This window comes from Siphateles boraxobius, unplaced genomic scaffold, assembly GCF_051911475.1.
Source record: "Siphateles boraxobius isolate OS27281-9 unplaced genomic scaffold, OSU_SipBor_1 41, whole genome shotgun sequence".
NCBI classification, from domain to species: Eukaryota; Metazoa; Chordata; class Actinopteri; order Cypriniformes; family Leuciscidae; genus Siphateles; species Siphateles boraxobius.
Window position 1 is genome coordinate 32,523,013 of NW_027509042.1, and position 17,276 is coordinate 32,540,288.

The 17,276-nt window shown below is 46.4% G+C and overlaps 1 protein-coding gene across 3 annotated transcripts in view; it reads right to left on the minus strand.

Moving 5' to 3' along the window:
• cidec (cell death inducing DFFA like effector c) overlaps positions 1 to 17,276 on the minus strand; it is a 389,787-nt gene that overhangs the window by 7,334 nt on the left and 365,177 nt on the right. For 2 of the 3 annotated variants that reach the window (XM_077199198.1, XM_077199197.1), the window contains one exon: positions 3,533 to 3,723. In XM_077199198.1, the coding sequence (XP_077055313.1) occupies positions 3,533 to 3,723 (191 nt within the window). Of the gene's footprint in view, positions 1 to 3,528; positions 3,724 to 17,276 lie in introns of those variants that run through there. The other variant, XM_077199199.1, reaches the window with a different exon arrangement.

Below are 17,276 nucleotides of genomic sequence, written 5' to 3' on the forward strand. Positions count from 1 at the left end.
GGGTCATGACCATTCCGGGGCCGTTCAGTTGCCCCTCCGGTTTCGTCTTCCTGCCAGTGTTTGTACAAACCGAGCGGACTACCCTTGGCCAAACACTGGCTCTCAGCTGCCCCAGGGGCCCGCAGAAATGCGTTTAACCCCAGTGAGCCTTCTAAAAGCAACTGCGACTCATGGTCGCCTTGCGCCTGCTCAAGTCAGTGAATTCATCACACTTCATGTTGAGCAGAAATGCTCCTGAAACTCAGTGAAGTTCATCGCACTCAGGTGTTGAGCAGCAATGCTCCTGTAGCTCAGTGAGTTCATCACACTCAGGTGTTGAGCAGAAATGCTCCTGTAGCTCAGTGAATTCATCACACGCAGTGCTGAGCAGAAATGCTCCTGGTGCTCAGTGAAGTTCTTCGCACTCAGTGTTGAGCAGAAATGCTCCTGAAGCTCAGTGAGTTTATCACACTCAGGTGTTGAGCAGGAATGCTCCTGAAGCTCAGTGAACTTATCACACTCAAGTGCTGAGCAGAAAATAGTCCTGAAGCCCAGTGATCTTCACATGTTGTGTTGAGCAATGCTCCTGTCTTTTTGCGCCCGTCGCTTGCACCTACGTGCCAAGTCAGGAGAGGAACAGGTCTTCATAGTTGCCCCTTATTGGCCCAACTAGACCTGGTTCCCATCGACAGCCTTCCTGACTTCCCCTGAAAACTCTTTCAGGGACGGGGCACGATGGCACCCGCGTTCTTCCCCCGGAGATTCCGGGCGGTCTTACATCTGAACGCGGAGGTTCAGGTGGCTATCACAGGGACATGTGATAGTTACCATCACTTCTGCGAGCACCCCCTAGAAATGGGTAGCGTGCTTACGCCTTTAGAAGTGGAACCTAGTCGTTAGTGCGTCTTCTCTCCAGAGGAGATCCTGAAAGCTTTCGATCACTTCAGTGCTCTCTTTCCTGCAAAATGGGTTGGAGTAGGCTGTTTTCCTTCACCCTCAAAATGATGTTGCCTCAGTGTTTAAACGACGCTCATCGTGTTGCAGAAGTGTGCAGAAGCACGTTCTGATCGTCAGGTTCCTGAGGAGCAAGGTCTTGTAAATCCTTGCGTCCCTCTTTATCCTCTTGGGCCTTGTCCCTGGTGCGACTGCACTGCAGAGACCGCCCCTGAGCCACTGCAGGCAGTGAGTTAAAAAATTCTGTTATATCAATTCTCCTGCTCGCGTGGTCTCTACTAGAGGGTAGGGACTTGCTCGCTTTCGGTCAACGTATTGTGCCATGGAGTTTTGGCGGGCTAACTCTCACAAGCTGAGACCCCGGCTCGGATTGTGCCCAAGGTTCCTACCTCTCCCATAATAGGAGCAGGTGGTGAGGCTGCAACCGCTGCCCTGGAGGAGGCAGATCCAGCCCTGGCTTCTCTGTCCGTTCGCTTGGACGTGTACAGAATGCAAGCCATAGACCTCAGACCAGCTCTACAAATATCTGTTGGAACTCAGCAGAGAGGGAAGGCTGTTTCCATGCAAAGTTGCACTTAGTGCTTGCCTTCATTTCGGTAAAAATCCGAGATGCAACATGTCCACTTAGGTGTTGAGCTTCTCTATGATGAGTGCAAAGTGCTCCGCCTGGGCGTTGATGATATGCTTTGCTAAACAGATTCTAGAGTTGGGGGCTGGACGACACCTAGTTGAACCGCTACTTCCCGTGGGCTCCCTTCTCATGAAGGCAGTTTCACCGTGAGCCCGGTTCAAGTGTCGGCTTGCTGCGCCATTCCCCTCCTATGGACGGGATACGTGCGCCTTTCTACTCCAGTTGAGTTCCCTTAAAATTGAACCCTGTTGAGTTCCTCCACACCCCTCCGACATCGGACGTGCGGAACGTCTGGTGTTAGGCCTACCACTCGTAAGCAGTGTGGAACCTGTGTTAGGCTGGGTCCATATGTTGTGGTCCCTACGGCGATCCCATATGTGTATTCTTCCACGATACGGCTCCCTGCGGCGAGCCCGTGTCTTCCCTCGGCAGAGTCTCTCTGCCGTCACTGTCCAGTGTGTCTCCCCCGTCTTAGGCTGGAGCCACCCCAGTGACATTCCATATGTTAGACTGCCCGGTTTCCGCCCAGTTCATATGTGTATTCTCCACGTTACCTCCCTCTGGGTTGGATGTGGCTTCCGCAGCGTCCCTTCCTTCCAATGTACGGGGAACGCTTTCCCAGTGGTCCTGTAGGAACAGCAGTGACTTCCCTGGCCTAATCCCTGTCCTTCCCCGCCTTAAATTTGCGGGGGCATCAGGAGGCTTTGGTTTAGGCACTGGAAGGTGGCAGCGTTAGTGGCGTTTTCAAAGGTTATCCCCATTCAGTCGACCGTCGACTACGTCTGACGTTATCGACTGAAAGGGAACATCCTGGTTGCGTATGCAACCCACCGTTCCCTGAAGGAGGGAACGGAGGACTTAGTCCCCTTGCCACTACCGCTGGACCACCGCTGACCCCGGGTTACTCTCGGCTCCTCAGCGAAAAGCAACTAGTGCGTGCATCTACTTCTGTATTTATACCCGTGCCGCGGGGCCGGAGTATAAATAAGTATATTTGTGTGGTGCAAATCACGCACGCCAATTACATTGGCTCGTTCAATAGTACTGGAAGAGGATAGGCTCTCTAGCGAGATCCCATTCAGTTGACCGTCGACTACGTCCTCCGTTCCCTGAAGGAGGGAACGGTCGGTTGCATACGCAAACAGGACGTTCCTTCACTTTGAAAAAGTACTGTTTCGCAAGCAGGGACTTTCTGAGGGGGAAATATTTACCCAGAACTTCATTTAGACCCTAGTTCCTGTGGTGGAAACACACAGAGTACCACCCTAAAGTCCTTAGTTCCTGGGGAAAGTTCCTGCGGTGGGAACGCAGCTTATGTCTGTTTGAATAGAGAATGCAGTTGAGCGCGAACTCGTCCTAAATTCCTTTGGGTTCCAAAACTGTATTTTCTTGCTGATCTGTCTTTGTTGTCATGGTAACCAGAGGCCTTTCTGCCTTTTGGGGGTTGTTCACAGACACCTTGGCGTCTAGTTTTTTTGTTGGGTGAAGGGTCTGTTGGATTATTCGTTAAATATAACAAATGTGAGAGAATGGCGCGAGGCCGGATTACAGCAGTTTGTAGTAAACCGACAGAAAATAAAGGTTGTAATCATAAAAAAATGAAATCACTATAAGTTTATGAATTCTTCCCTTGGTTTGGTTAAATTTTGTTTAGGTTACATTTAATTAAATTTCACAAGTTTGTGTGCCATCTTTTGCAGTTCTAACTACTGTCAGAATATAATCATTAATATAATATTTATTCATCTCAAGAAAGCATTTTTTGTTACTGTTGAAATCGTAGGAAAATTAGACTTGTAAATGACCTAATGTCTTATTTTGTCTGTGATTTTGAGAAAACAAGACAAAAAGTAATAAAAACTGTGTCGACTTACATTCTTTATTTGTTACATTATTTCTTTCTCTTCCTATCTCAAACTGGATGATTCCTATCTCAACGCATGGACATGCATGCACACACAAACTTACCTTAGCATCCTTTTTGCCTTGTAGCACTGCAAATCATATGAAACAGAGTACATTCCATACAAGGTTGCCTGTACATTTAAGCAGCCAATAAAATCATTTGGATGTTTTTTGTAAAGATCAAAGGTCAGTTTGGCTACATCCTTTCTCATCTGTTTCCAGCCGAATCCACGATCACTCTTGGTTGTATTTCTCTGTGTAGTAATGAAAAAGAATCAAAAACAAGATTTCACTTAAATGTGTTATCAGGTATTCAGTCAAAAACTCAAAATGTTGGAAAATGATAGATGGGGAAAAGGGTGATGTATGCAGGATATAGATGATTATAATGATGAAAGCACTAAAAAGTGTAATTTCCTTTATATGCTCTAATGTATGGAAGCATATGTGACCCTGGATCACAAAACCAGTCACAAGTAGCACGGGTATATGTGACCCTGGACCACAAAAACCAGACACATGGGTCAATTGTTTTAAATTGAGATTTATACATCAAGAATAAGCTGAATAAATAAGCTGTCCATTGATGTATGGTTTGTTAGGATAGGACAATATTTGGCCGAGATACAACTATTTGAAAATCTGGAATCTGAGGTTGCAAAAAAATGTGAAACATTGAGAAAATCGTCTTTAAAGTTTTCCATTTATGTTCGCGACTGTGCAGCATACACACCTGCATAAAAAAAAATCGATAATTTTGACCCATACAATGTATTGTTGGCTATTGCCACAAATATACCCATGCGACTTATGACTGGTTTTGTGACCCAGGGTCACATATTTGTAGCAATAGCTAACAATACATTGTATGGGTCAAAATTATAAAATTTTCTTTTATGGCAAAAATCATCAGGATATTAAGTTAAGATCATGTTCCATGAAGATATTTTGTAAATTTCCTACCCTAAATATATATTAAAAAAATATTTTTGAGTGAATGCACATAATCACAGTCGGGAACATAAATGGACAACTTTAAAGTTGATTTTCTCAATGTTTCGATTTCTTTGCACCCTCAGATTCCAGATTTTCAAATAGTTGTACCTCGGCCATACATTTTCCTATCCTAACAAACCATACATCAATGGAAAGCGTATTTATTCAGCTTATTTATCCAGATGATGTATAAATCTCAATTTAAAAAAATTGACCCATGTGACTGGTTTTGTGGTCCAGGGTCACATATGGGTAGAAATATTCAATTTAAAATCTAATTAGCAAAATTAAAATGCAATATGTAAAATGGCAATGCATTTCTGTATTTAAATTTACATTTTCCATTACATTTGTACAACGTTTGGTGCAAAATTAAACTGAAATTATATAATTTACATTTGCCATTTCATAAACTAGTTTTAATATGCAAATTGAATACATATTTGAATGCTTTATAAGTTGCAAAATTTAAATTAAAATGTATTACAGAAATGATTAGATCTGTTTAACATGTTCAAGCAAAAAATGTAGCAAAATTACAATTTAAATGTTAGTTCCCTTTCGAGGGAACTCAACACTGCGTCGAGAATCGACACTTTGGGGACGCTCCCTTAGCGTGCGCCTCTGAAGTAAGAATGAAACTAATCCAATCCTGATTGGTGTTGCGTAGTGATGTAACATGTGACGGCATAACCGGATGCATAAAAGTGACGCTGACACACACACACATCAGCTTTAGCTCTTCAGCAAGCGCTCTCTGTGAAACTGTCTGTCTTATTTGGTGTTGTTTGTCTGTGCAAAGCTCTGTATTATGGCGAGTGAACAATACACTAAGTGTGTGCACCCCTGCCCAAGATAATATATATGCCACGGGTGGGGACACGCATCAGCTGTGTGTGTGTGTATTGTTTAGGGGCGCAGCACGCACTGTCAGCTCTCGAGAGGGCTGCCTGTGCACACTGTGAAGCACTTCCTATTAGAGTGCTGCGCTCCCGCTTGGCTATATTATTTCCTGATGATGGCCAGGCTCACGATCCCCGCGGTTCGGGTCCCGCGTCCATTGAGGTGGCGCGACGGCTTAGATCGTGGAGATCGCAGAAGGATCTCGCGGATGAGAACGAGACTGCTGAGGCACCTTTTCTCTCATCATCCGCAGATTCTATGACACTCGTTCACGATGCAGAAGCCCGCGATGCGGCTTCTTCTGCCCGTGACGAGTGCCCAGTGCTCGAGCTATCTGTTTATAAGGAAGTAGATGTGCTCAGCATCGGGAACGAGCAACATGAGTCACACTCGCCGGCTTATGTTTCTGCTTATGTAGAGCTCGTGGAGGTTGTGATGCGTGCGGTGGCCAGACTAAATAAATAAATAAATAAATATATTTATATATATAAAATATATGAGCTGGCCATAAAATAAGCAGGATGATCCCCGTCAAAATGAACTAGACGAGAGATCCCTGCAGCACCGTTCACAACCTCAGAGCCGGGGCTTACTGTTTTTCCCAGATCTTTATAAAAATATAAATATATATGTGTAGATCCTGGGAAAAATCCTATTCTTTAGGTATCTCACCACATTCATTATATGTTTATTCGAATGTGGTGGGTGCGAGAGAGTCGGGTTATGGCAAGTTGCCGCATATGGAGGAAGCTTTAGCGTGCTATCTTTCTCCTGATCCGGCATCTTCACTTTAAGCCCCGGCGCTGCCCAACAAACCGTGCAGGGACACCTCTGCACTGGTTGGCTGGGCTTATATGGTGCAGGAAATCGATGTTGCTCTTCCGCCGTTAAAAACGTTTCGGGACACATCGGTTTCCAGCGAACGCAGGCTGCACTGTCCGCCCCACATTTTTGCAGCCAGGCAGCATTCGCGTTCGCCAATCGAGAATCTTTTTCGGTCCAGCCCTTCCGGAAACCCGCTTCAGGGGGTCGAGAACGAATCCCGATTAATACCCGAAGCCAGGCTCGAGAGCCTGGTTCCTTTGGTAAAATATTTAGAAAAGAAAAGGTCAGGCTGGTGCGTGCCTGCATCTAGGACGATTTTGCAGGCGTACCAGGCCGATCTTCTTAAAGATCTAAGTGAGGCAAATATTTCCTGTTGGTCGGAAAACACCCGAGGCCAGTCTCGAGGGGCTGGTTCCCTTAGTAGATTTTGTAGAAGAATGGCAACGCCTTCCGAATATATCTCTATGGGTACAGATTGCAGTTCGGTGCCCGACCTCCCTAGTTTGCTGGGGTGGTACCGACTGCAGTGATTCCAGAACAGGCTCGGGTTATGGAACAAGAGTACAGACTCTACTGGAATTAAGGGGCCATAGAATGTGTTCCCCTACCAGACAGGGAGTCCGGGTTTTACAGCCGGTACTTTATAGTTCCAAAGAAGGATGGCGGACTGAGGCCAATTTTAGATCTAGGGCTTTTGAATCGTTCTTTGAGGAGATTCAGGTTCAAAATGCTTACTATTCCCATTATCGTGAGCCATATCAGATCCGAGGACTGGTTTGTCACGATGGATCTAAAAGACTCTTATTTCATGTCTCCATCCTTCCATGTCACAGGAGGTTCCTGAGGTTGCTTTCGGGGGCGAAGCATAGCAATATCGGGTTCTTCCGTTCGGCCTAGCACTCTCTCCCCGCACGTTCACAAAGTGTATGGATGCGGCTCTGGCTCCACTGAGGCTTCAGGGCATCCGTATACTGAATTACATCTGCGACTGGCTCATATTGGCCCAGTCTCGAGAAATGGCAGTTCGGCATCGAGATGTCGTCCTTGGCCACATTCAGAACCGGGGGTTGAGGCTCAACACTAAGAAAAATGTGTTGGACCCAGCTCAGAAGAATACTCTTCTGGGCGTGGTATAGAATTCGGTTACGATGCGGGCACGTATGTCTCCCGCTCGTATCGAATCCATCCTGGCCATGGTGTCCGGGATAAAGCTAGGCCAGGCCATCACTGTAAAGCAATTTCAAAGACTGCTGGGCCTCATAACAGCGGCATCCAACATAATTCCTTTGGGCCTGTTTCACATGAGGCCCCTTCAGTGGTGGCTCAAAGCCAAGGGTTTTTTCCCCAAGGGGAATCCGTTCCATATAATAAAGGTTACGCGCAGATGCCTTCATTCCCTATTAATATGGAAGAAACCTTGGTTCTTGTCCCAAGGGCTAGTGGTAGGGGTGTCATGGAAACTGTTTCGACAGACGCTTCCCTCGCTGGCTGGGGCGCGGTCTCGGACGGCCGCTTTGCCAGGGGTCTGTGGCAGGACCATCATCATTCTTTGCATATAAATTGCCTAGAGATGTTGGCTGTGTTCAGGGCTCTGAGGAGCTTCCTCACAGACATGAAAGGTTACCACGTCTCAGTGGTAGCTTATCTAAACCGACAAAGGACACTCAGATCGCGCCCTCTATCCAGATTGGCGCATCAGATCATTTTATGGCCCCAAGGGAAAATATTATCTATAAGAGCAATATATGTCCCGGGGGATCTGAATCAGGGAGCGGACATCCTGTCGAGGCAGGGGCTGAGGCCCAGGGAATGGAGACTCCATCCAGAGGTGGTGGAGTTCATATGGCAGAGGTTTGGACCAGTGGACGTGGGTCTGTTTGCGTCTCGAGGGACGTCCATCCCACTGTCCACTTTGGTTCTCCCTCACTCATCCAGCCCCGCTGGGGTTGGATGCCATGGTACAGGCCTGGCCGAGGCTTCCTCTGTACGCTTTTCCCCCCGATCGCTCTGCTCCCGGGGATCCTGGAGAGGGTCCGTCAGGAGGGCATCAGTCTTCTTCTGATAGCCCTGTTTTGGCCAGCCTGAGTATGGTTTTCAGACTTAATTTCACCCCTGATAGCTCCGCCATGGCAGATTCCTCTGAGGAGGGGTCTGTTGTCTCAGGCGGAGGGCACTATATTCCATCCTCATCCAGAGCTGTGGAAATTGTGGGTCTGGCCTCTGAGGGGGCTCAGTACCTAGATGCTGGTCTATCATCTGGGGTGGTCGAAACCATCCTTATCTCTAGGGCTCCGTCTACTAGGAGATTATATGGCCTCAAGTGAAATATTTTTCTACTTGGTGTAGAGAACTTGAGTTAGACCCAGTTAACTGCCCAATGGCTTCAGTTCTGGAGTTTCTTCAAGATTGTTTCTCTGCGAATCTCTCCCCTTCCACACGTAGGGTGTACGTGGCTGCCATTGCGGCGTTCCATGCACAACTAAATGTTGGGCCTTTAGGGAGGCACCAACTGGTCATACTATTTCTCCATGGTATTGGAGGATGAGACCGACAGTAGGGTCCAGGGTTCCTTCCTGGGACCTGGCGGTGGTTCTCGAAGGGCTATCCCTGGCTCCCTTCGAATACCTCCAGTCGGCTTCGCCTAGGACCTCACATTCAAGATAGCCTTTCTCTTAGCTATTTCTTTAAAGAGACTGGGAGATCTCCAAGCCCTGGCATTATCGCCAGTTTGCTTGGGGTGTGCCCCTGGCGGAGTTAAGGCTATCCTGCATCCGAGACCCAGCTATGTGCCTTAAGTGCAATTTATCATGGCTAGGTCCATGGTCCTGCAAGTATTTCATCCTCCACCTCATGTATCGGCAGAAAAGGAGAGGTTCCTTGCTCTGCCAGTCAGAGTTCCGAGTATTACCTTGAGAGGTCCTCTTCTTGGAGGAGGTCGGACCTACTGTAGTGTGTTTTGGATCACCTATTAGGGGCTCCCGGCTATACAAACCATAAGTAGGCCTACAAGGTGCGGAATTTCCCTTCACCTTTGGCCGTTAGGGCTCATTCTACTAGAGGCATGGCCTCCTCTAGGGCCCTCCTTTCGGGAGTTCCCATCAAGGAGATCTGTGAGGCAGCCGGTTGGGCTACCCCACACACTTTTGTTAGGTTCTATAGTCTGCACCTCCCTAGTACGCTTGGCGCACACATGCTCTCGTCCTAGCTGAGTGCCTGAATCAGTTTCACTCCGGGGCAGGCCTGTTTTCGGTGCGTGGCTTAGTGGGCATTTGTTCCCCAAAGTGTCGATTCTCGACACAGTGTTGAGTTCCCTCGAAAGGGAACGTCTCGGGTTATGACTATAACCCTTGTTCCTTGAGAAGGGAACGAGACACTGCGTCGTCCTGCCACGCCCCTCGAGGCCTTAGAGCGTCTTGCTTCATCGCGGAGCTGATGTGTGTGTGTGTCAGCGTCACTTTTATGCATCCGGTTATGCCGTCACATGTTAAGTCACGACGCAACACCAATCAGGATTGGATTAGTTTCATTCTTACTTCAGAGGCGCACGCTAAAGGAGCGTCCCCAAAGTGTCGATTCTCGACGCAGTGTCTCGTTCCCTTCTCAGGGAACAAGGGTTATAGTCATAACCCGAGACGTTTTCTTAATTGCATTTACACTCACAGTTAAGACACTTGCGATTGAATATTTAATTAAATGTCCCTTAATGAATGTAGCAAAATTCAATGTGCAAATTGAAAATGCATTCCAAGCCGTCCCCGCCCCCGCCCCCTCCCACCCTGTCAATCACTGGATCAAGACTGGGCAACAGGTAAACATAAGCTATGTTACGTGTTTTGAGGTGTTGGAAGAAAACATGGCGGTGGCAGAGCTGATACAAGCGTAAAATTCACTGGCAGATGAAGTGGAGCGTAAACAGAGAAATGGTAGTGTTTCCATAGATTATTATGTGTCTGCAGGTGATAGGACCAGTACGTTGTTGTAATGTCTTGGATAATTTTCTGCCATTTCAGGTGTCTGTTTGTTTAAGCATTAAACTTGTGGCCACGAGAAAAAGATGTCAAGACAAATTCTGTTCACTCACTCAGCAAAGGATCTCAAAGCCAAGACTTCACATCATGTGGCCACAACATAAGGATGTTGTTACCTTGACAAAATTATTTTGTGGCCACAACATACTGTCACGTTCCCATAAGTTAAAGGGATAGTTAAACAAAAAATGTAATTTACGTCATCATTTAATCACCCTCAAGTTGTTCCAAACCTGGATGAAATTCTTTCTTCTGCTGAACACAAAAGAAGACATTTTAAAGAATATTGGTAACCAAACAGTTGAAAAACTTTGACTTCCATAGTATTGCAAAAACAAACAAACAAACAAAAAAGACATCTCGGGTTACGACTGTAACCCCTGTTCCCTGAGAAGGGAAAGAGACACTGCGTCGACTACATCACTTTGGGGAACGCTCCCCAGCATAGCATCTCTGAAGCATGGGTGAAACTAAGCCAATCGTGATTGATGTGGCGTCATATACGTAACGTGTGACAACATACACGGAAGCTACAAAGGGACGCCGGCACACAACAGCGTTAGCTTCTGTGATGAAGCAAGTCGCACCCAGGCAGGGGAAGGTGTGGCGGAGGGACGCAGTGTCTCGTTCCCTTATCATGGAACAGGCGTTAGAGTCGTAACCCGAGACGTTCCCTTTCGAGCGAACTTGAACTGCATCGACTACAACACTTTGGGGAAAGAGTACCCACTATGCCACAACCAGTGTTGGTCAAGTTACTTGGAAATAGTAATTAGTTACTGATTACTGATTACTTCTCCAAGAAAGTAATCCAGCTACTTTACTGATTACTTATTTTCAAAAGTAATTAGTTACTTTACTAAGTTACTTTTCAAAAACATGATGAATGACCTGAATACGCTATAAAGCAATAGACCTTTCAGCCTAATACTATTCTATCTGCATATTCCATCATCTAAAATTGAATAAAACATTCTCTTTTTTAAAACTTGTTTTATTAGTTTCAATATTTTAACTTTATGCACATTACATCAAGTAAAAATTTAATTAAATGCAACAGTCTCAGACTTGAAGAAAATTGTTGAACATTTAAACCTATTTTCTGCACATTCCACCATATTTTAATGAAATAAAGAAAGTCCTTCTTCTGTTAACTTATATTTCTGCATATTGCAGCATAAAAATAAAATTTTTTTTTGTAAAATCCTTCATTCGAATAGATGTAAATGTAAATAGTGAGGAGTAAAAATTATTTTACCAAAACAGAAAATGCTGTTGCATGCCACATTTAGACTGTAAGTCCAGTCTCATTTTATGGCTAGCCAGACAAGGCCCTATGTTTTTTTGTTTTCTTTCGGAGTGAAACAGTGGTTATATCGCATCAGCAGAAGCTTCTCAAACCTCCTATCACACAGTCTGTTCCTTTTCGGGGAAAGCACCAATCCACCTAAACTGAACAGCCGTTCCACTCTGTATTTTTCTACGATTCGTCGGAACGATTCAGAGTCAACAGTGGAAATAGGCAGCATGTCCTCGACAATATAGCCAGCAATGAGCTTCTTCAGTTCAGCGGCACTAAGTCCTGTCACTTTTAAGTCTATTTTCACCTGTTTAGCAGGAGAGGGGCCCTCGGAGGTTCGGCTGGTGGAATTGGATGTAGCCGCAGCGGTCATGTGAATAGGCGGTTTAGGTTTTTTTTCAGTAAGTTTCACATTCCTGTGCCGGCTTGCTAGGTGCTTGCTCAGATTTGAGGTGGAATTTTTCGCTGTAGATACAAGTTTTCTTCCCACACAGAGTGTACAGCGGACGCTGATGTTTTTGTCACCTTTAACCGAGTCAAACTCAAACTTGTTCAACAGTACACATGTCGGTGTTTACCACTGACGTCGCGGCACTCATACGTCATTGTCACTCAAGACTCACGTCACGAGGCAGTGAGGCACACTTAGGACGAGAGCACTAGAGATGTCCAGATCGGGGCTCCTGAAAGGATGGCTCTAGAGCAGTGGTTCCCAACCTTTTTTTTGCCTGAGACCCCCTTTTTTCCAAGGAAATATTTTTGGGCCTCTCTTCACATTTAATGATATTGTTGCTCTTCAAAGCTTGCAGCAAGGATGACAAAATGTTTTGTTTTTAAACAAACAGTATGTTTATTACTATAACCAGATATGTTTATGCACAAATAGTAGCGTATAATATTGAAAATACTATAACAAAAGCATTAGTAGGCCAGTCACACTGGTGTGTAGTGAAATAATAATTAATATAAACTATAACAAAATGAATGGTGTCTGAGACCTCATTGAAAACCCATTTTTTGGTCAGCCAGGGGATCGTGAATAAAATTAGCTAATGTAATATGATCGTTTGGCGCTCTTGCGATTAATAAACATGCATTTATTAACAGAATAATCCGTCTTGTGGAAGAACATTGTAGCCGGAGCTACTTCTCTCTGTTTATGTCTATGACGAGTCACGCAGGCACTGGGCTACACCGCAGCGGTACGACCGGAACCAGTGTAAAATAGTCCCAATATAACAACTTATTATAGGTGTACCATAGTGACTCAGGATAAGACAAAAACATGGTTTGGAAAATGGGTTCATGATGTACTCACTCATTATATAATATGAGACTGCTTCTTTTATGCTCACTGTTCAACACTTTTCAAAATATGACGCGACCCCCCAAAGAGCTCGCTGAGGCCCCCTTGTGGGCTGAGACCCCCCTGTTGGGAACCAATGCTCTAGAGGACGCCATAACTCTGGTCGATTGAGCCCTCACAGCCAAAGGTGAAGGCAAACTGCGCACCTGATAGGCCATAGTAATAGCCTGAACCATCTAGTTGCTGATGGTCTGTTTGGATGTGGGAAGCCCCTTCTGGGGCGACCCGAAACACACCAGCATCTGGTCTGACTTCCGCCATGAAGAGGACCTCTGAATATAAATTTTGAGGATAAAAAGCCTGCAGAATCATAGGCCGTGCCACATTAGATGGAACTTTAGGCACATAGCCTGGCCTGGGGTGCAAGATAGCCTTAATGTCACCTGGAGCAAACTCCAGGCACCCGTGAGTTATCGAGAGCACCTGAAGATCTCCTACTATCCTCAGATAAGTAATGGCTAGCAATAAAGCTATCTTGAGGGAAAGGTTCTTGGCCTCAGCCGACTCCAGAGGTTTGAAGGGGGCCTCGACCAGCCCTTCGAGTGTGGTACGAGCGTCAGGTCTCATCCTCCAAGCCCCATGGAGGAAACGTACGACCAGCTGATCTGTCCCCAGAGGCCCATCACCAAGAGGAGCATGTAAAGCTGCAATGGCAGTCACGTACACCTTGAGAGACCAGCCGAGAAGCGATCTTGGAGGAACTCCAGCACTGAAGCCACCGGGCAGTTAACTGGGTCCACCTCACGCTCTCTACACCAAACGGTGAATACATTCCATTTTAGGCTGTACTATTTCCTCATAGAGGGAGCAGCCTCGGCCACGTCTGCACCATGGCATCCAACCCCAGAAGGGGCTGGATGTATGAGGGAGTACCCCGGTGGACAGTGTGTCTTCTCTCGAGACGTGAACAGATCCACTTCCACTGGGCTGAACTTCTGACATATTAACTCCACCATCTCGAGGTGGAGTCTCCATTCCCCGGGCCTCAGCCCATGCCTCAAGAGGATGTCTGCTTCCTGATTCTGATCCCCTGGGATGTATGTTTCTCTGAGAGTCAACAGTCTCCCCTGGGACCACAGGAGGATCTGATGCGCCAGTCTTTACAGAGGGCAGCCTCTCAGACCCACCTAATGATTTATATAGGCCACCACTGACATGTTTTCTGATCTTATAAGGACATACTGACCCTTGAGGTCTAGCAGAAAACTCGGAACACCCCCAACATTTCCAGGCAATTTATGTGCCAGGAGGAAGGATGGTCCTGCCATAGACCTCTCGTAAAGCGGCAGTCCATGACCGCGCACCAGCCCGTTAGGGAGTCAACTGTCAAAACAGCTTTCCGGTGACATGATGCTCCCATCACGGGACCTTGGGATAGAAACCAAGCTTTTTTTCCACATAGATAGGGAACAAAGGCATCTGCGCGTAACCCTGATCATAGGGGAAAGCCCCTTGGTTTTCAACCACCACTGCAGGGCCCTCATTTGCAGCAGGCTGAATGTAATGATGTTGGACGGTGCTTTCATGAGCCTTAACACTCTCTGGAAATGTTTCACAGTGATGGCTTGGCCTAGCTTTATCCTGGTCACCATGGCCAGGATGGACTCGATCCGTGCAGGAGACAATTGTGCCTGCATCTTGACCAAGTCCCACACTACTCCCAGTAACGTGGTTCTCTGGGCTGGTGCCAACAAGCTCTTTTTCGTGTTGAGTCTCAACCCCAGGCTCTGGATGTGGGCAAGGATGACATATTGATGCCGAACAGTCAGCTCTTGTGACTTGGCCATAGTAAGCCTGTTGTCGATATAATTTAGCACCCTGATACCCTGAAGCCTCAGCGGAGCTAGAGCTGCATCAATAATTTGGTAAATGTGTGAGGGGAGAGAGCTAGTCCGAACAGAAGAAACCGATATTTGAACACTCCGCCCCTGAAAGTGAACCTCAAGCTATAGTTGTGTAGAACGTCAAATGTTTCTATTTTTGGTGTGTTTTTTCAGTGGTGAGCAGTGTGGCCAGTCACACATTTCTGTTGATCATTGAATGCTGTGGCCACCAGAGGTGTTTAATAGCAAAATGGAGTGTTTTTATAGCGCTAAATTGGAACTGTATAAAACCAAGCGTCATGTTTTACAGTCATGCATTTGATGCAGGAGTAAATTACAAAACATATAAGTAGCAGCGATTTATGTTATCAAATAAGCATCACGGACATGAGAAAACGTTTAAGTGAAATAGGCTTTGCGCATGTAGTATACACATTCAACCGGAACTCACCATATTTTACTCAACATCCAATAACCCCATCCATTTTCTGAGGGCAATGTTTTTTCCACTTACATGAGTGCGTTCTGGGCTGATTTCAGCAGCACACATCTATTATTCATCTATTTTTTCAAACGACTTCCACATATACAAATTTAAGGATAGAGGGTTTTGACAATGACAATTATCAATGGTTGCTGGGGTATTTTTTTTTTCCTTCTCTCATCTCTATCAGCCTGCAATGTGATATCATTTGTTAAAGCTCACATAGTGTGCATTCTAATTGGGTATGTTTGAGCCATATTGGCTAACAAATCGGAAAGTCCACTAGCATTAAGCCATTCGGCAAAGCAAGCCATGTGGCAAAAAATCCCCCAAAACATGATAAAACATTAGTGGCATGCATGCACTGGTATGTAGGCTAGGGCCCTATGAAATCCATTTTATTTTTTTCCAGAAATTCCGCTTAATTTTTTTCCCCAAACTCTGTTTTTTTTCCATTTGGATTTCTGGATTACATTTTCCTTTTGGTCCCACTTTATATTAAGTGGTTTTTAAGTACGATTCGGGTTACTTGACTGTAACCCTGTTCCCTGAAAAAGCGGAATGAGATGCTGCGCTGCTTAGCACATTGGGGACGTCTTTAATCGTGACCAGCTGTGAATATAGTGTGCAAACACGTCGATATAATCGACCCAAAGGTAATATAGCCTCGGCCGGTGACGTCATTGGCGCGCACCCGCGACGTAGATGAGCCACAGGTGCGTCATCAAGATTATTTTTTCTGAAGATCAGACCTGTGACATCATCAGCATGGCAAGGTAGCGCAGCATCTCGTTCCGCTTTTTCAGGGAACAGGGCTACAGTCAAGTAACCCGAATCGTTCCCTTTCAAAAGCTACAATCGATGCTGTGCTGCTTAGCGCATTGGGAACGAGAATACCCACGCCGCCGTGCTTGAAGGTGTCTGGACCCCTACGGTTGTGCAGGTGTGCTCACAAGAACGCAAGAAGGCCCTAGACATTAGTTTGCAAAGTCGACTCAAGGACATGAGAGCCCGGAGTGGTATGAACATTCAAACTATAAAATCTTATGAATCTGTGCGGAGAGGACCAGCCTGCCGCATCACAAACATGTTGTAAGGGGGCACCCCTTGCCAAAGCAGCAGAGGAGCCGACCCCTCTGGTGGAGTGAGCCCTTAGACCCGTTGGGGAAACTTGGTCGTGCGCCTCATAGGCAAGAGCAATCGCATCCCTGACCCAATGTGACATGGTCTGTTTATTTGCAGCAGCACCCCTGTTGCTGCCCCATAACAAACGAATAGCTGCTCTGACTTACGCCACTGGCTAGTGCGGTGGACGTATGCCTGTAGAGCACGGACTGGACAAAGTATGTGAGATTTCTCCCGCTCCGGATTTGAGAACGGCGGAGGGCAGAAGGCCTCTAGAGTGACGGGATGTACCGCCGAGAAAGGAACCTTAGGCTCGCTGAGGATGCAAAATCACTTTCACCATTCCTGCGGCAAAGTCTAAGCAGGATGGCGATATTGACAGGGCCTGCATGTCCCCAATTCTTTTTAGAGAGGTTATAGCCCTAAGACAAAACATTTTTAAGGTCAGAAGCTTATCTGACGCTGACTCCAGAGGTTCAAAGGGGGTCTCAACCAGACCCTCGAGGACTATAGCTAAGTCCCAAGAAGGGATCTTGGTTCTTACGGAAGGCCTCAACCTTCTGGCCCCACGAATGAAGCGAGCAAGCAGAGGATGCTTCCCGAGAGGCACTCCACCCACCAAGGCATGGCAAGCCGAAAGGGCAGTCACATAAACCCTGAGTGTGGAGGGGCATGTGCCTGCTGACAACTTTTCTTGCAGAAAATCCAGACCTGAAGCAATCTGGCAGTCGACCGGATCTGTATCATGTGCCGTGCACCACCTTTCAAAGACACCCCATTTATTGGCATAACTCTTTCTTGTGGAGGAGGCCCTAGCACTCAAAATGGTCTCAATAACATCAGGCGAAAGCTCAGTGTCCCTCATTTGTTACCCATCAGGGGCAAACATGCAGGTTCCACAGCTCGGGCCTGGGGTGGAATATCGTGCCCAGCGCCTGAGACAGAAGGTCCCTCCTC